At 32.8% G+C, this 20,796-nt stretch overlaps 1 protein-coding gene across 1 annotated transcript; it reads left to right on the top strand.

Moving 5' to 3' along the window:
* The first annotated feature begins 62 nt into the window (after positions 1 to 62).
* LOC105254006 (PWWP domain-containing protein 2A) lies at positions 63 to 16,006 on the top strand. The gene is made up of 7 exons (XM_011262428.3): positions 63 to 425; positions 8,745 to 9,066; positions 9,812 to 10,052; positions 11,060 to 11,750; positions 13,087 to 13,636; positions 14,647 to 14,781; positions 15,084 to 16,006. The coding sequence occupies exons 1-7, from the start codon at positions 265 to 267 to the stop codon at positions 15,228 to 15,230; spliced, it is 2,247 nt and encodes a 748-aa protein (XP_011260730.2). The 5' UTR covers positions 63 to 264; the 3' UTR covers positions 15,231 to 16,006.
* Positions 16,007 to 20,796: the final 4,790 nt, after the last annotated feature.

The raw sequence follows: 20,796 nt of genomic DNA, 5'->3' as shown, positions 1-20,796 counted from the left end.
CGTGTTCCTCACGTCATCCGGCTTCGGCTGACTAGGAACGAGCGAGCAAACGATAGAGAGAGAGAAAGAGAGAAAGGGGCGGTGCGTCGCGACGCAGAGGGGCGGCGAGAGACGACGACACGAGACGAGCCGATCGCTCCTCTCGGTCGGCTCGGTCGGAGCGGAGCGGACAGGAGCGGAGCGAAGAGCGCGAAGCCCATACCATACCGCACACCACCAGCTTGCTCGCACGCTCGCTCGCAATAACTCTAAATTCGAGGCAAGATGGCGGCCGCAGCGACGGAGGCCCCATCCGCGCACCTCGCGCTCGCCACGGGCGAAAAGATCCTCGTGACCGTCGAATCCGCGCTGCCCGACATCCTCGTGGTGTCCTTCGTCCATGGCGCCAAGTGCTTCCAGGGTGTGCTCCTCGACGCCGCCAAGAGGTAAGATCGAGGAAGGGAAGGAGCGAATGAGAGAAGGAACTCGTGGATCCATCAGTCTTTCTTTTTTTTTCTTCTTTTTATTATCCCCTTTTGTTTAGTGAGAATCATTGTCGGAATTTCTATTGTCGAAATAATGCCCGACTCGATTGGCCACCGGTTAAGGGGAAAAGGGTTCTTGGGCGATTTACAGAGCCCAAGGTTCCCGACGGCTTCGAAGAGAGAGAAGTTGGAGGTGATTCATCGATCTGACGATCCTCAGGATCAGACTTTGCAAAGGAGTGATGATAGATTCTAGATAGTGCTGGATTGATATTAATGATTGGATCTATCGGATCTCGCGGGTTCCTAGACGATTTTTGTTCTTGAACCTGAGGACAATACGCGTTAATTGTGTTGGAAGGTGCTTCGATAGCTATTTGGGAAACAGAATGACGAATGCATAATGGAATGTTTAAGGGAAAACTTGACGGCCGAGTCAACTTGTTGATTGTTTCAGGTAGTGAAATGTTGTAATATATGTAAATAGAGAACTAAGGATTCCTGTGGACACAGTTTTTTTGAATTTTTCCGAGTCTCTTTCGCCAATATCGTATGCCAAAGTGACAATTGTTCGACGAAACGGATATTAATGACTAGGCTCTTTTACGTCTTCTTGTGCATTATCTTGCTTGTGTGGGTCGTTATTTTCCTCGATTTCATTGTAGGCATCTCTGTATTCTAGAATACACGGAGTCAAGGACAGATCTTCAAAGCTAGATATTGATTCATGATTCAAAGTTAGATATTGCTTCATCGACAGTTGTAATCGTATTCCGATCAAAAGGAGCTAATTGTTTTCCAAATATAAATATCATTGTCATTTTTCAAAATGAATGATCTTTCTTGACTTTAATACAGTGATACTCTCTAAATTTAGAATGTGTAAGGAATCAAGGATATACAACTTTCAATTTTGAATATTCAGAGACTCGGGGATCCATAGAATTTTATCTATAATCTCTTCTATAGATTGCATTGTTATATAATTTTTCTCTCTTAATTATTGAATTTAAGAATATTTGAAGCTTTCAGAAGTCGAGAGTTATCACATGTCAAGATTGAATATATAACAGATAGATAAAAAATTTAACGGAACGAGATTTACACATATTATTCGGTTTAATATTATATAATTTGAAATATTAAACTCTCTTATAATTGTTAAAATTTAAGGAGATGTCATAAAATGTATAGATCTTTATATCTAATGTTATAAAACTTGAAAAATTGCAAAATTCGAAATAATTAATGATTCTAATCTCACAGCATAAGTTCTAAAAAGAATCGTTACATAATCGTATGTAAAATTAGGCAGCTTATAGAAAGTGTCTGTCAGCAATGTTTGATTCTCAGAATTCAAGAATTTTGAATTTTTGATCAACTTATTTCATTTAACAATATTTCGAAACATTGAAAAGATCGTAATGTATGTAGGTATTTTTTTCACTTAAATTAATGTTTTTAGACATACTACTTGTACTTTTACATCTAATTAATTATTAATATATTATGTCATTTACGTAACATTAATATATTATGTCATTAACTTAGACAATTTATTATTATTTTTTATTTTGCTTTACGTGCTAACATCCTGCGCCACAGTCTTTCTTCTTATTGCTTATTGTTTGTTACTTCATTTATAGAATGATACATAAATTGCTTAATCAAAATGATTTAATTAAAAAAAATATATACATATATATTTTTTTAAAGGATGTTTTATATGTACAATCCCAGTAAAAAGTAGCTGAAAATCAATATTGACGAATATATTCATTTTTGGTGTATTTTGAGTAAGAAATTGTGTAGAATATTACAATTTGATCTTAGCTACAGTGCAGAGATGTATTGTTTAATATTTATTGCGTTTTTACTGAAATATTCCGAATTTTGTTAATCGAAATTATTAACTTCTGGCAGAGAATTTCGCCTTGTGACAGATACATGGCTAACTTCATTGAATTATATTTAATATCTTTTTAACCAGTTAGTACTTGTATAATATTATTTGACCAAATATTTCCTCTGTATCTAAACTTTCGCAAATTTTAAACAAATTCTATATTATATTCATGAATATTATTTTCATGTGTTTTTGTCATCTGAATCAACGTGGTTATTCGTTTTCCATAAAAACACATGTTAATTCGATGCAAATTAAAATCCTTACAACTTGGGAACGCTTTAGTGAATCGATTTAAAAATTGTACTGAAGATTTTAAACATATGTAAGGACATTCTGTACAAGTTTTATTAAATTTTCAATATTTTGAAAATAGGTTCAAAACATCCTTAAATAAATCTTTTTGGTTTGTATGTCATTCTGTAATTTAAAAAAATATATATATACAGGGTGTCCCAATTATTTTCCGTCATCTTTCAAAGACAAATTCCTGGGATCATTTGAAGACGATTTTTCCTCATCGAAAATGTCAATGAAGGCCATCTTTTTTTGCATGTTCCCGATTTTTGTCATCATATATCTTTGCAATTAAATTTTAAATTAAAACTCAACTAAAGTAAACTTTATTGAAAATTAATCAAAGAATGTGATTTTGTTAATATTTTATTTCTACAAAGCTTAGTTTACGAAAAACCCTTTATTTCCAATCACTTATAATTCGAAAATTATTAGTGCCTCGAAATTTTGAGGAAAAATCGTCTTCAGATGAACCCAGGTATCTGTCTTTGAAAGATAACGAAAGATAACTGGGACATCCTGTATATTTTTCTGTAGAAAATAGATGCGATAATTTTTTGGGTAATCTTTTTTGTTATCGTAGATGAATTGTATAATCATAGTATTTGGGAATAATGAAAAAATGAAGTACAACATACAAGGATGTTAATTATTTCTGGTTGAGGAGATCTCTTAAAAGACGATCTTATAAGTGATTTTCGATATACCAGCGTTTATCGCTTCGTTCGCGCTCAAAATCATTCAGATATCGCGAATCTAAAATTTGGATGATAAGCTTCGCGAGATTCCGAAATATCAGGGATGACACTGTGGGGGGGGGGGGGTCGAGATATTCAATTACTGGAATCCGAGGATTAAGTTGCCCTCGGAGAACCCGACGTCGTCATCCGACGGCCGTCGCTTCCACGATAGTGTCAGGGACTTATGCAAACTCGGCACGAAATATATGTCGCTTCCTCCGAGATGTAAACAGGCCCGAGCGCGCGCCGAAAGCTGCGCGATAATTTCGATAACTTATCTGTTGAAATAATTTTTAATAGGAAGTACATCCCCTCGGGCTGTTGACTGGCGCCAGTTGACGCACATGGGCGTGACAAATTTGCGAGAGTTTCCTCCAACTTCGCGCGGCTCGTTTGTCGCGAACATAAGATGCACCTCCCGGTTATTTTTCCTCCTCGCTTACGAATATATGCGTATATTTTATACATACAAGGTGTCTCGCGAAAACCGCAGGCTTTCTCTTTCGATCGAATCACGATCTCCTTCACGCATACAAATTGCAGGTGAAATTTAATCCCCGTTTTTCATCCACGATGAAGTTGATTTGAAATTAATAGACGACGTTAGATCGGTTAAATTAATAATGCGTAATGATTTTTCTTATTTAATAGGATTTATATTAAGGCGAGATGGACTCGGGCTAATTGAGAAATATTGTTGGAGTAAAAAACAAGGAAAGTTTCGTGTCACCCAGTACACGTTAAAAAGTCTTTGCCGTGGTGAGTCATGGTCTCGCATAGTAAACGCCGCCTTGGCGTTATAGCCATTGGCGTTGTATCCCTGGTAATTTCTCGTTGATACGAGTAGTCATTTCGATTATTGAGAAATCAACTAAGTAGTCGTTGCACTAGTTGAACAGCGTTTAACGTGAGTTAATTCGCAAAGTTTTGAAAGATTAGTTTTATGTATAGCCGAGACGGTGTATGAAATATTATAAACTGCATTCAGTCAAGTATTATAAACCGAGTTTATCGAATAATTAATTAATTGGATTTGATTATCAAAGTTTGCCACTCTAAAGCATCCAAATATTTATGCGTAATATATTTGTATAATTATTTATTATTAATTATGCGTGAAAATTTGTTATATTATTAATTACAAATCGAACTTATTGAGTATCGTAATTAACCGAATGTGTCAAATTGAATTTGCCCGCTCAATTCACCTTTACACAATTCCGTGCAATTATCCAATTTGTTTAATTCGACTTCGAAAATGAATATAATTCTGATATTCCGCCTTCGAGAAAAAGTTGTATCGCGGTTTCTGTCCGAGCGTCTTTTATTTAAACGTGTCCCGTTCGTCCAGGTGGCAATTTTGTTCATGCAATCGCTAGTTTTATTCGTCTCTCCATGCAGTTGTCTTTTTTCTCAGCGTACATTGCAGCCGGGGATATGTGCCCCGTGAGTCCAGAGAGCTGGGCTTCTCGCTACAACTGAACAGCTGTTGCCTGTTTTCTTACCCCTGCGCTCTAGGTTTTCTTGGGCAAGCCAACTAATGGCAGTCTCGTGTCGCAATTGCACAACCAAGACTGGCCTTAAGCAGAAGCGAAGGGACTGTTTAAGGGCCGATCAGTAATATATCTGAATTTGGAATATCATTATAATTATTGAAAAGACATCGTTCCTTTGTGACTATCAAGGATGGCGAAAAACTTGTTTTTATAAATTTTAAACAAAAAAACATTGTTTTTTTGTTTAGAACAATGTTTTTTGTTTTATTTGTGTTTTTAAGTAAAGGAAAAAAAGAACATGTTTTAAACAAAAAGAGCATGTTTTAAACAAGCAAAAAACACTTAATAGCTTTGATCTGTGTAAATATTTACATTTTTCGCTAGCGTTAAACTGTAAATAACGTTGCCAAAATTGAAAACGCTATTAAAAATATAAATAATAAAATAAAAATGATAAGATGGGTATTATTTTAGCAGAATATTTATTTTTAGATATTAAATAACAATCAATAAAGATTATTTAGAAGATATTGACTTTACATTTTATATTTTAGCATTTTAAATTAATACATAACTCATAGCAGGTCAGTAGTTCTAAAAAAAAGTTCTACTTAATAATATTTAATATATAATACTTTAGTTCCTTTCTTATTCTTATTAAGTAACCTTATTCTTATTAAGTAACCTTATTCTTATTAAGTAACCTCATGCTTAACTCTCAACATAAATTATAAATAAAAGAAAAATAAAAAATCTCAATTCTTCATTCTAAAAAAAGAACTTTTTTGAACTACTGACCTGCTATAAGTTATGTATTATTAATTTAAAATGCTAAAATGTAAAATGTAAAGTCAGTCAATATCTTCTAAGTAATCTTTATTGATTGTTATTTAATATCTAAAAATAAATATTCTGCTAAAATAATATCCACCTTATCATTTTTATTTTATTATTTATATTTTTATATCTATATGTTACATAAATATAGATAAAAAACTAAAAACACTAAAACAACAACTTTTTTGCAACATACACATCTATTAATTTTTCTTTGTTTTTGATTTTTTTTACAATTTCTTTTCCAAATAATCATATATTTTATTTGCGATATTTTAAACGGTTCTAAACAGTAGTTTAAAACAGTTTAAAACAAAAATGTTTAAAACAGTGTCCACTGTTAAACAAGTTTTAATTAAACAGTTTTAAACACATTGTTTAAAACATGCCAACCCTCATGACTATTGTTGTGTAACAATGACATTAATGTCATTCTGCTTCCTGATGAGTAATATTTGATATGACAATATCGGATTGTGTTTCTTATTTATTGCACACTTAATCTTGCATTTACTTTTGTATTTTATAATATATGCTATCAAATTTTGACTGAACGAAATATCGGAAAAATAAGTAGGTGGGATTCTTGCTTACGGCCCTGAATGTTAGTCGGGGCCACCGACCAGCCAGGCCTGGCTTGTGTCACGTTGTGCACGACGGTATGGTGCGACAGAGGTTCCCATATCGCTTTTTCCACTACATATTCCATATTTCATTCCAGAAAAATCATTGATACTAAAATCAATTTTAAAAGAAATTTATAGAAGGTATTGGCGTAATACTTACACACTTATCAACTAGTAAAATTATTTTCTGAGCAAAAGAAAAAATTAATTTTGCCTTGTCCTTTCCAAGAAGAATATTAGTAACAAGATCAATTTCTGAAAAATTGTCATTTTTGGCTTTGATAAACACAAATGGTATTTATACTATTTAATAGATACATAGAAATTACATATATATTAATTTATTTTAATAAGATTTTTCTTTGTCAAATTGTCAAGAGAGTAGATCGTTGTCGTAGAATTTTTATTAAACGCTCTATTATGTCCACATTTAGCAAAGATTGACTTGAAATCGATAACTTAATTAGTAGGTGACAGTCCAAGGACATGAATTTATTAGACTGCGGAACGGAATTTATTGATCTTTCCGACGTCGAGCCAAAACACGTCCCAGCTGTGCAGCTCACGTACGATCCAAGGTTGAGAACCTCCAATATAGTGGTCTCGTGTTCGTCAGGAACAAAGGGAATATCGTCGACGTCTCTGAGAACGCCACCATTTGCGGGTCGAAACTGCGAATGTGTGCGTGGACACAAAGCAGAGAAACAGCCACGTATACCACGTACACTGTAGTCTACATTAACCGCCTGCTTTATTAACTTAAGAAATGAGCCAGTTGTTACAGTTGTTTTTAACGAGATAATTGACGTCAGAAAAATAAATTATAACTGAAATTAACTTGACTCCGTCAACTTGAAGATTAACAACATTCGATGTTTTATTAAATAAAAGCTTCCGGCTATTTAAAAGTCCCTTTAAGTTTATTGAAATTTAAAGCTTAAGCAAATGCTGAAATCTCAAACGTTACGATTCAAGTTAGGTTAGGTTAGGTAAAATGAGTGGAGAAGAAGAATTGAAGCGGTTCTCTTGGGATTTTCACACAAATTTGTATAGGAGCGTGTTGTTGCGCAAATTTATTAGAAATTCGACCACCGGGGAAGGGGAGGGACTGTTCGAATTTATCAGTTTCATCATAATCATTTTCGTCGTAGCGAATTTGTCGATTCCCGATATTTTCCCCCCCGGCAATTTTTCTTCCCTCGCTTGGACTGACTCGGAATTTCAAGGGTCTCGTATCGAAACCCAGAAAATATTAATGGATATACCGTCCAGAGGCTGTCGCTCATTGTACGCTCCTCTCGAATCAATACCATGACATGGCCGTGTTGTCGGTGCACGAGAAGCCGACGAAGCATACCCGAAAACGTTGCCCAATTTTTTACCTAGCCATTCTCATTTTGCGATTCTCAGTTTCCACCCGAAGGCTTTAACGCTGATGATCTAACTCTCTTTACCACTATGGACTTAAGAAAATTAATCCTAAAGTCTCGGGAAAATATTTAGAAGGCGTAAAAAAATCGGACTTAGAACATATCTGCGTAAAACTTTGTGAGGAAACAAATCACTTGTTACTCTTAATCAGGCCCGTAATCAGAGAGGGCAAATTGGGGCATTGCCCTCCCCTCCCTAGGGATTTCATTTGCCCCCCCCCCCCCTGGCAAATTTTTATCTTATTTGTTTCCTAATGCTATGCATATTTAAGGGCAATAAAAGAATTTTTTTTCTTTCATTTTTAGAAACTATTATGTTTCCTAAGAATTTTCAATGACGAGACAACTCGAAAATTACAATTATTTTAACATTTTAACATTTACTTGATTGTAATTTTATATCACTGGTTTTTCTTATGAAATATTGCATCGATATTTAAATAATAAAAAATAATGTATTTTGTGCATTGGAAAAGAGTTTTTGAGACTGCCCCACCTAGAATTTTATTTGCCCCCTCTAACATAACGGGCTGGTTACGGGCTCTTAACGATAAAAGTTTATGTAGACTATTTGCAAAATCTTCCCGAATGTAAAAAACGAAAAAGTCAGAGAAATTACCGAAGCGGAATTTTATATAAAAAAAATCGAAAAATATAACAGATATTCTTTATAAAAGGACAAACAATTATTTTCAATTTTTTTGTCATTTGATTTGTTTCAAGCGAATTCATCATCACCGACTCAATTAAATCAGGTATTGTAATTTCAACAAAAATTCCTGTATAAATAAGAGGATACATTCATTATTCATTGTATAAAGTTCAAATTGTCAAAGTTCAAATATTCGAAGATACAAAGTAAATAAGGTATCATGATACACATTTTCTAGCATTATTTCAATATGGAAGCGTTAAAATAATTCGTTACGAATTATTATGTTTCCGCAGAGGCCTTCCCTGCGGTGTTCAACCCCCGGAACCAGTACCGGACCCCGATGGCGACAAGCTGGCGACGATCGCTGCGCGCTTCAGCTACTTCCAGGAACGGAAGAGCGCATCGTCAGCGTCGTCGACCGCCGTTGTCACCAAGGTTGACCTTCGCAAGAGCATCAATCCGCCCGCTAGATACAAGAATGCAAGACCTACGGTGAGACTGAGGCCTCGTCAGGTGCTCTGTAGCAAATGCCGATCGATATGTAATGAAAACAGCGAGAATGTCGACGTGAGCAGGAAGCGAAAGCATGAAGAAGCGCAGCAACAATCGCAGCAGGTATTACGAATGTTGCTTGAGATATAACGTGTATACAGGGTGTCCCAGTTATCTTCCGTCCATTTTTCAAAGACAGATTCCTGGGATCATTTGAAGACGATTTTTCCTCAGCGAAAATGTCAACGAAGGCCATCATTTTTTGCATGATTTTTGTCATCATGTATATCTTTGCAATTAAGTCTTAAATTAAAACTCAACTAAAGTAAACTCTATTTAAAATTAATCGAAGAATGTGGTTTTGTTAATATTTTATTTCTACAAAGCTTAGTTTACGACTAACCTAACCTAATTTCTACAAAGTTTAGTTTACGATTAACCTAACCTAAACCCCTTATTTCCAATCACTTATAATTCGAAAATTATTAGTGCCTCGACATTTTCATTGAGGAAAAATCGTCTTCAGATGATCCCAGGAATCTGTCTTTGAAAGATGACGGAAGATAACTGGGACACCCTGTATGTAATATAAGGAAATTGAAAAAGCTTGAACTTGGCTGTTTTTATCTTTTTAAAAACTTGAAATTCATATAACTTTTCATATCGTTAAATGCAATAACGCAGATCAATAAATCTAGGATCTTCTGATAAGAATCTTAGATTTTGATAAGCGATCGATTTTTTTTGGTAACGTTAAACCTATCAATCTTATCAAAATTTTAACGAAATTGCTATATGTTAGATCTGCGATCTAAATCAACTTGTATAATGCACGAAAGTAAAGAACTTTTTTTACCGATTCTACCAGCTGGTTCCGGGATCGACGAGAAGAAGTGACCGACGTTGTGGTCAACAACCGCAAAAAACACAGCGAACGCTGTTATCGGAATGTCAGACGGAAAATTCGATCTCCAATCAAGCGACGACGAAGATGACAACCTCGATTGGTGCTGATTCTTCGAAGCTGGGGGCGTCGTTAATTCCGAAATTATCGAGACTGCAGCCTAATGAGATCAGTAACGTGATACAAAGCTCCAATCAATTATCTGGTACTTTATTTTTCACATATATTTGCTATGCTTTCAATGAAAAGAACGTTACGAATTAACGTTAGGATATTAGTGTTGGAAAATTTAAAAGCACAGCTCGAATGAAATTTATGAATATAAGCGATTTAGACTTTGATTCTTGTTTTGCAAGTCAACCTTGTGTGGAAATATTAATAGTTGTGAGATATTTTAATCAACTTCTTTTCTTCAGTAAATAATTTATATTCTTGTGATTTATTAATTTTCTAGACTTTGATCATGTGTTGTCAATTGCTACATATTAAACATGAGAAACTAAAGAGCATAAATTATACTAAATTATGTCTAGCAATTATTAAAATCAGTTATATAAGAACGAAGTTCGAAGCTTGAGAATAATAAACTTATTACAATATTGTTAGCAAATATGTTTCGATAACATAAAATTTGCTAAATGTATCGTTTAATATATATATGAAAAAACAAAAATGAACATATGAGAATTTAGTTTTATGTAAATTATTAATATCAAATTATATAAATATATATATATATATATATATATATATATATATATATATATTGACAGAGGCACTTTTAGAAAAAACGTTTGATACAAAAGTTTATTATTTTTTCACGTACAATTCGAATCTATAATAAAAAAATACCATGTTTCCCTAAAAAAATTCAACTTCCGATCCGGATCGCGTATTTCCGGTCGGAATCAAAAGTTGAAAATATCACCATTTGATAGAGCGTACTCGATTTACTTAAAAATTGTTCGCGGTTTTTGAAATTAAAAGCCATTTATTTTTATTTTAAAAGGGGTGTACGAGTGGTCTGGGATACCCTGTATATATTCTAATTTATTTAAAAATAAAATTAAATGTTTTGTAATTTTTCTTGTTTTTTATTTATATTATTAAATATACACGTCTCAAAATCTAAAATGATATTTAAATAATCTAAATTCGAGTACGCCGTCAAGAAAAGATCTAACATACTTAGACTACATACGATTGTTTCAGACAAGATGAAGGTTGCAGCGAGCGCGCAATCTACGCATTGGCCTGTTGGCAACGAGGAAGAAACATCTTTAAGGAATGTATTAACGTCATCGCACGAGCGGGTAGAATCGTCCGCCGACTGTGACAACAATCCTTCAATGGCCTATTGCGCTACGCCGAGAAGGCTAAGTAGTTCGTCGGTAGAAAGCGCAAAAGTTCCTGAGGAGGAGGAAAAGAAAACCTTTGCAGCCGCGGATTCGACGATGAGACTGAGAACTGGCAGAGTGCCGAGAAAAAAACGCTCGGTGGGTTCGATGGAAGACCTCTGGGACGAATCTGTGTTCGAGGATCCCACGAGGATCGCCAGAACCACGCCGGTAATCAAGATCTCTTTTGGCGCGCAAGGTGAAGGGACTGTACTCAAGATACCCGCGAAACCTCAAGATCCTGACGCTTACGAGCAGGAGACCGATGACGCTGATGATACCCAACATGAGAGAGATCCCTTGGAATTGGCCAGGTCCTTCGGCAACGATTACGAGGGCGAGGAGGATGGGCAAGAGCAAGTGGATCCTCAGAAGCAGGGTGGTGTGGTAAAGGACGCCAGCGCAAAGGCGGCGAAACGGGCTTTAAAGAAGGCGAAAAAGGAAGCTAGGAGAAAGATGTTGGGCGGAGTGTCACCAGCGAGATCGCCTTGCAACGGATCGCCAAGGTAAGTGCTCGACGTCAAGTGACATCGTACACGAAAATTAATAAACACATTAATCCAAAAATCTCTAATTTAATATTATAATTTATATAATTATATAAGTCAGTTATTTGTAATAATTTATTGTGATTATATTACTACATTAATTTATATAATAATTATTGAATATACAGGGTGGCCCCGAACGTTCCAACCAGACTTTGAGATCTTATAGGAAATTTAATTCTGAATAAAAAATTTCCGATAAATATGGGTCGAAAAATGCTTCCTTAAGAAGTTATCGCTTAAAAACCACTGATGAAGGAAGAGCAAAAGGTGAAAAGAAAATGAGGTAAAAAGAAAATGAAACTAAATAAATTTCTTGAAAAAAAAACGATAAAAATAAAAAATAAAAATCTTTTTCTTTTATGAAAATAAAATAATTTTTTTTAAACTAATATTTTAGTAATAGCACGTAATAGTAGAAAATGAATAAAGACGTTTTTCAAGAAATTTATTTAGTTTCATTTTCTTTTCACCTTTTGCTCTTCCTTCATCAGAGGTTTTTGAGCGATAACTTCTTAAGGAAACATTTTTCGACTCATGTTTATCGGAGATTTTTTGTTCAGAATTAAATTTCTTATAAGATCTTAAAGTCTGGCTTCGGGGCCACCCTGTATACAGAGTGTCCCAAAAGTCCCAGACCGGTCGAATATTTCATAAACTATGCACTTTAGAAAAAAATGTTTCAGACAAAAGTTATATGGCTTGAAGGGAGCCATCAGATAGTGGCAACGATTTGACCTTGGAGAGTCATTTGAAGGTGACGTAAAGATCACCTTCAATTTCTTAAATAGAACCCCCTACTTTTTATTACATATTCGTGTAGCTTATCTCGAGAACTTTCCAAAACACTATAATGAAGTATTTCTTCATTGAGTACTTTTCGAGTTATGAGGCTTGAAATCATTTTTTAATTTTACATAAACCATAAAATATCTTGTAAAATATTCATTTTTCGATTATTTTACCTTAATAATTTTATGTACAAAATAATGAGAGAAATCAATTGGTGTAAAGAAAAAACATAGTTGTTTTTTAAGAAAAAAATATGTAATTTGCAATTAACAATTACATATTTTTTTTTTTAAATAACTATGTGTTTTCTTTACACTAATTGATTCCTCTCATTATTTTGTACATAAAAGTATTAAGGTAATAATCAATATTTTACTAGATATTCTAAAGTGCATAGTTTATGAAATATTCGACCGGTCCGGGACACTCTGTATGTGCATGTGTTAAAGATTTTTAACAAAGAAAGAAGTAAAATGACATGTCACATTATATATTCATTCAGATATAATCCCACGTACGATCCACTCTCGTATCACCGTCGGAAACACAAAGTGAAACATAAAAAGAAGCATAAGGAGGGCCGGAAACACAAAAATCAATCACAACAGGAACAACCGGAGTCTGAGCAACCTTGTCCGGACTCCGCGGAACAGGAACAAACGGAGCAGGAGCAACATCAGCAGCACCAGCAAAACTGGAATGTTTTGCCGGGCAGCGGTGAATCGTATAGAGCTATCAAGGAGCAGTGCCTGAAGCAAAAACTGTCGATATCCTTGAAGAGGCTCAACACGAACGCGTATGCGCGCTGCGATTACCCCGTGAGCAACGCATCGTCCGGTTGCAAGAGCTCCGGTGGTAGTAGCGACGAGCTGAGCGAGCACGAGCCGGAAGTAGAGACCGCGCCAGATTTCCCACCGCATCAGTCACATCCTCTGGTCATGCGCTTAGCCGCTACCCCTGTGGCACATTGTCTCACGGCTAATGGCAAGCGAATGGACGTGGGCGACGTTGTCTGGGGTAAAATCCATGGTTTTCCCTGGTGGCCCGGCAAGGTACGTACAGAGTACTCCAAAGGAGCGATTCTCTTTGCGATTAATAAATCTTTAATTCGACATTACACCAATATAATTCTTCACACAAAGATCCCAAGGAACACACTAAAATCAAGAAAAAGTCAAAATGACTTTATTTTGATTCGAAATAGTCAGTGTGACGAAAATTTAACCTCAGTAACATATACTGCTCGTGACGGAAAAATGACTTTGCGTTTGTCTTGCAAATTTAATATAGTAGTATAGTATTAAGTTTAGTATGCGTGAAAGTTCTGAAAATTATTATTAATGTATATGGCTTTATGTCACTTCGATGTCGTCAATGGATCATTTTTTATAATTTAATAGCCTTTTTATTATCATCTTACTTTTATATACATTTATACAATGAGTTTCTACATTTGCCGCTACGCGGCGTACCAAACTTAACTAAACTCGTATTCAATTTTTCGTCATGAATGTATATAAAGGATATAGATAAAGTGCTGCTAAACATTAGGTAAGATCTATAGTATATTTTTTTTGTTTTTGTGAGCAATAGTGCCAGAAAGAGGACGATGCTCATATGCACACAATCAGAGAACTACCTAGCAGCTCTCTGCTTGTGTGCGTATGGGTAATATTCTCTTCCTGTTCCTGGCATCACTATTTATCAGTTTAATTTCTAATAAACCAAATTAAAAATAATTTATTTAATAATCTGGATTTCTTATTGGATTCAAAATATTAAACAGATTATTTGAAATTAGGTGGATATAAATGAGAAATAATCCATTTATAGCGTATATTAATAATCGTCAAATTTTGTAACCAAAAATCGTCATTTTGATTTCTTCTATTGTGATGTAATTATGACGTCATTTTGACTACAATGTGTTCTTTAGGATACGCTGAAATTTTGGAATAATTATTCTTTTTTTCGTACGGGTTTCTGCCTTTAGAAAAATCACAATCTTGAGAATTTATCCTAGTTCCATCATAATAACTATCATCATATTTGGAACACGCAGGTCCTAAGTATCACAGTGTCCTGCAAGGAAGACGGTACCTCTTCGGGTCCTCAAGCTCATGTGGCTTGGTACGGATCATCAACGAGTTCGCTAATGTCCTGCGATCAACTGAATCCCTTTCTGGAAGCCTTTAAAGTATGCCCTTTTGAATAATATATGTAATAGCAAAAATATAAATATAAAAAATAAATTTCAAGGCATACGAAAAAATTAAATTTTGAAATTAATTTTATGACGACAGAAAAATACGTGTCGACTTTTGAGAACTTGTCAATAATAGTTAATAGTAAATTATAATATATAAATATATTATATAAATAATAGTTAATAATAAATATAAATAAATATAAATAAAATAAGTATATTATATATAATAAATATAAATAAAATAAGTATATTATATAAATAATAGTTCATAATAAATTTGGTTTGTTTAGATGCGGTATAACAAGAAGAAGCGTGGGCCGTACAAGGAGGCGATACGGCAGGCTCAGAATGAGGCTCGGAGTCAAATCACGCCTAACTCAACTAGCAGCGTGTTGAACGTTTGCGGCTCGCCCCGTGAGGTCAACGTCCTCTCCTAAGGGAAGTTTTCTGACAACCATTCCTTACTGCCGAGCATCCGTCGGCGTGATAATTGAAGCGCTCGCGGCAAGAAACTACTGACTGAAATATAAACGGGAAATAATTTTCTGAACCTTTGTATAACATTTTTCATCGATTTTACATTTCTGTCTTTTTCAAATTTTGCGTATTAATTGCAAATATTTTCATAAAATGTTGAGGGTTCAATTGGTAGAATTTAAACGTTTGCATTAAAGTTTATCGAATTTTTAATTCAACTGACGATTCTCAGATCCTGAATCATTTGTTTTAAAATGTATGAAATTTAAAGTGTCTAAACTACAGATCTTTGATTAGACTATTTTTATACTCGATCTTATCGTGTATTTTTTTATCGTAATAGTTGTTATTGTTGATCACAGTAATGACTGAAATCCGCTGAGATAACGCTTTGACGTCACATGTACAGATCAACGATGACTTTCCGTGAGCGCTTGCAACGACGGATCGGAATTGTGTAACATATAAAATTTTGTACATACCCTTTAGCGCTAATGAAATAGTTACTGATCGATGTTCTGTCAGCCATTTGTCTCGCAATCAATCGCTTAGAGCTAGTCGTAATCGGTAATTTAATTATCCGATGAACTATCTTTTTTAGTTAATTCGATTTTTCGTTTCATAAATCACAACTTTAATTATATTGTTAACAAATAGATATTTTTTTAAGTCGTTGACATGCTATTCAAGATTCGCAGATTATTTTGGGAATTCTGAAGTTATAGAAATGGCAATATCTTTGAATTTTTTAAAAGTATATATATATATATATATATATATATATATATATACTTTTAAATATATATATATATATATTTAAAAGTATTATTTAAAAAAATATATATATATATATTTAAATATATTATATATATATATATATATATATATATATACATATATATTTTTATATTTGTAAACCTTGAAATATCGAACATAATAACCTACAGTAAAAAATTTTGTGTTAAATTTAACATATTTCACATGTCCCAATTTATCCATTCTAATTTTAATGTTAATTTAATAGAAGGCAAGTATGTAAATACATAACACAAGTAATATGTTTAAAAATTAACACAAAAGTGTGACACTTAAACTTTATCTAGAAATAAAGTTTATGTTAAATTAACATATTTATAATGTTAAATTTAATTAAAAGGAAATATTATTCTTACATTTTTATGATAAATAACAGAAGAGATATATCGATTTAACATATCGAAACTGTTATAGAGAGAAAAATAACACAACTTATCTGTTCATTTTAACATACTCGTATTTCATAAAAAATTCATGCATTTACATACTAATTGTGTTGTTTCAACTCTTAGAAACGGTGAATATTAACTCAATGCAGAAATGTTAAAATAACGCAATGATAATATGTTACATTAACGTAAGAGTATGTTAAAAATTTAACACAAAAATTTTTACACGAGAAAATTTTAATAGAAATACAAAATGTTTTTTAGATGTGTAGATTCTATCTCATAGAATTGTAATATTTAATTTTAATATTTTAATAATATTGTAACATATTTCTGTGGTGTCTGCGGTAAAATCATATTTAAATATAAATTATTATTTATCTTGGATATGTTTATCTTGAAATGTTTGTGCGGTCGACTAGCTCTCGGCGAATCAAGTAGCGAACATTTACTGCCATCGTCACTGGCTTTTCTGTCCTCGGCTTACCAAGCGGACGATAGCGTAAAAGTCTTACTATCTAGATATCTCTAGACTAATCATAAGTATTCACTGTGAGGTTCGTAATTTCCTTCGTTGATTAATCTATCAAATATCTCGGCCGATGTGATTCGCTATACTATCCAAAAAATTAATGATCAAATTATTACTAAAAATTTAGCAATTATCTGAGATATCCACTATCTCAGGCTGCACATGATTATATGCAGTATATTTTTCAGATTTAATATGTATACATAAAAATTAAGAAAAAAGTACTTATATGTATATACATTTTTAATTTTTATCTATGTAGCGACTTTGGGGCTTTTTTGAGAAAGAAGAAGCGACTCATGTTTGAAGGATTAGATAAATGAATATCAGTAATTGTCATTAATTATTTTCGACGGCCATCTCATAGTGATTCGATCCGCAGATTTAACTGGACAAGAAACGCTGCGTATGCTTGGGATTGTATTTAAATGTAAATTTTTATTCCTCTCCGAGACAAAGACAGCCAATGTTTACGCTTCGTGCCAACACTGCCGTGTAATTAAACAATCGATCGTTTGATCTTTGAGCAACGACAATTGTAAAGCAACTTTGTACAACAGCCATAGGTAAATTTCGATTCCTAAAAGCATTAATTGACAACAGAAGCAGAATTTTTTAAAAGAAACTTATGCGGTAATATAAAGAATTTGTAGCCTCAAACTGAAAATTAAAAAATTTAAATGTTGTATGAGTTTTTTCATAGTCTTAAAAAATTAATAAACAGAATTCTAAACAGAAAATCACGTTTATGAGTTATCAAAACGATAAAAATTTGCTAAGCTTTTAATTCAGCAACATTAATTGAAAAGGAAGAAATGCAATTTATTAACATTAATTATTGCAACCTATAAAAAATGCCATAGTTACACTGAGCATTCGCGATTTATCAAAGAAAAAAAAGATAATAATTAGATTGGATGTTTATTTCAATCCTGAAAAAGATATTGGAAAACCGCAAATAGTACTTAAAAAATCCTGATTATTGTTACATCGATGTTGTGCCACTGCCTCGACGCGATTTTCTTCCATAAAAATATTACTTTGTCTAAATGACAAATTATCGATTAATTTCCATTTCGCAATATGTTGGAGATGTACATGTCCTGTATGGAAAGATCTTTTTTTTTTGAAAAATTTTATTCGAAATTAATTTTCATGAAATTGACCGTAAGAAATTATAAAGTGATTGCAAATTTGGATTAGAAATGGAATAACTTTTTAATTTTCTAAATCGAATGCTACAAATTATTAGAATATTACTAATTTTTTAATTTTACTAGATTGAGATTTAGGAAAATATTCGATTAATCGCGAAATAAATCTGCATTTTACAAAAAAATAAATGTAAAGAATCCTACAAAATATCGATTGCGGTTCATACTTTTTGTTTAATTATTAATTTGATAATTAAACATGGGCAATTATTCCCGACACGTGGACTATAAACCGGTGCGAGTAAAAAATGTATGCATGAGAGAAAGACGGAATGAGAGAGAAAAAGCGTGAGAAAAAAAGAGATAGGTTGAAAGGGAAAAGAGTGGAAAGTAGGGTGTTTTAAGTAACTGTGATTTTTTTTGCAAAATGTTTTATATATATTATATATATGTACGTTATATACATAAATATGAATTAATTTCTACACATAATATAAACGATGTTTCGATGTCGCTGTGTTTATACAGATTAGGCTAACATATCGTTAACAAAAATGATTACTATTATGATCATTATTATTATCATTATTATTATTAATGATGATTATTATGATTATTATTCCTTATTATTGTTGCGGGGCTCGAGTATTGCTGATTGCTTGCTGTAAGTATATGAGGATAAATCGTATCGTCGATTATTAGCGCATTTTTTCCGCCTCATTAAAAAAATTAAAAATGTAAATGACTAATTCGTTACGAAAAAAAGTTTTGTGCATTTTTTATTTTCTTCAAATTTGTTTATTAGAAAGTTTTGTTATTCGTACTTATGAGGAAGGCGCCGTTTTAATTTGCATCGATTTGCCTGTTTAATTTCTTCTTGTCTAATAAGTATTTACATGTAGCAAAAAAGATATTCGTACGCTATTGTTTCGCCGTAAAATGTATTTTTCTCTAGACATAAAATTTTATTGGTGAATATTTATATATTGTTTTAAACACATAAATTATTACTATAAGTAAAATATAATATATTGTATTTATTTTGATTTTGTATTTTAGGTATAACGAAAAAATATTTTATAAAAATAAAAGATATTTGAAATCTCTTTAGAGAGAGAATTTTATTTATTTATTTATTGAAAAATATTTGAATAATTATTTGCGGGGGAAAATAAATAATATTTATGGCGAATCAATCTTGCTGTATGAATATTATTTTTGCGCGCTGTAATTAACGCGTCGATTTAGGTATTGCAATTAAATATTAATTTACTATAAAATAATATCGTAATTAATTTGGCGAAATTTCCAGGTGAACGAATCTTTTGAATAAATCGGCATATCTACCTCAAACTTGTTTTATATTTTTCAACTCACCTCTTCCGAATGACCCACATTTAGACTCAATTTAATCATCATTTTGTCATAAATATATACAGGGTGTATCTAAAATAATGCACTAAACTTTAAGAGCGTATTCTAGAAGTCAAAATAATACTCTTTTTTCTTATGAACATAGGTCCGTAAATGAATTCCCCCTCCGAGTTAAAATTCGAAAATTTGTAAAATTGACTAAACACTCGCAACGCAAATTTATTTATTATCTCTCAAGAGAGGGTGATAGGTAACGTCAAAACCTTTTTTTTCTGAAAGACAGCCAATTTTTAATTTTTTCTCCAAACTTTAGGGGCCTCTAGCTCGGAGGAGGGTTCATTTGCGACGCATGTTTATAGGGGAAAAAAGTCTTATTTTGATGTCTAGAATACGCTCCTAAAGTTTAGTGCATCATTTCAGATACACCCTGCATAACCTATATATACAGAGTGTCCCAAAAGTCCCGGACCAGTCGAATATTTCATAAACTATGCACTTTAGAAAGAAATGTTACAGACAAAAGTTGTATGGCTTGAAGGGTCCATCAGATAATGGCAATGATTTGACATGGGAGAGTCATTTGAAAGTCACGTGAAGATCAATTTTTTAAATGGAACCCCCTATTTTTTATTACATATTCGTGTAACTTATCTCGAGAGCTTTCCAACACTATAACAAAGTATTTCTTCATTGAGTACTTCTCGATTATGAGGCTTGAAATCATTTCTTAATTTTGCATAAACCATAAAATATCTAGTAAAATATTCATTTTTCGATTATCTTACCTTAATAATTTTATGTACAAAATAATGAGAGGAATCAATTGGTGTAAAGAAAACACATAGTTGTTTTTAAAAAAAAAATATGTAATTAATTGCAAATTACATATTTCTTTCTTAAAAACAACTATGATTTTTCTTTACACCAATTGATCCCTCTTATTATTTTGTATATAAAATTATTAAGGTAAAATAATCGAAAAATGAATATTTCACAAGATATTTTACGGTTTATGTAAAATTGAGAAATGATTTCAAGCCTCATAACTCGGAAAGTACTTAATGAAAACTAATTTAATTATAATGTTTTGGAAAGCTCTCGACGTGAGCTACCAGAATATTTAATAAAAAATAGATGGTTCCATTCAAGAAATTGACGGTGATCTTCACGTGACTTTCAAATGACTCTCCCATGTCAAATCATTGCCATTTGATAGCTCCCTTCAAGCCATACAACTTTTGTCTGAAACATTTCTTTCTAA

The sequence above is a fragment of the Camponotus floridanus genome, unplaced genomic scaffold (genome assembly GCF_003227725.1).
Source record: "Camponotus floridanus strain SB8 unplaced genomic scaffold, Cflo_v7.5 scaffold8, whole genome shotgun sequence".
Taxonomy (NCBI): Eukaryota; Metazoa; Arthropoda; class Insecta; order Hymenoptera; family Formicidae; genus Camponotus; species Camponotus floridanus.
This window is presented reverse-complemented; position numbering and strand designations above follow the sequence as displayed.

What these genes read in the sequence shown, in the direction of transcription:
- LOC105254006 (XM_011262428.3), top strand. Translation starts at nt 265, where the DNA reads ATGGCGGCCGCAGCGACGGAGGCCCCATCCGCGCACCTCGCGCTCGCC. An exon ending in CTCCTCGACGCCGCCAAGAG is followed by an intron (nt 426 to 8,744) that starts GTAAGATCGAGG and finishes ATGTTTCCGCAG; the next exon opens with AGGCCTTCCCTGCGGTGTTC. An exon ending in CCTTGCAACGGATCGCCAAG is followed by an intron (nt 11,751 to 13,086) that starts GTAAGTGCTCGA and finishes ATATTCATTCAG; the next exon opens with ATATAATCCCACGTACGATC.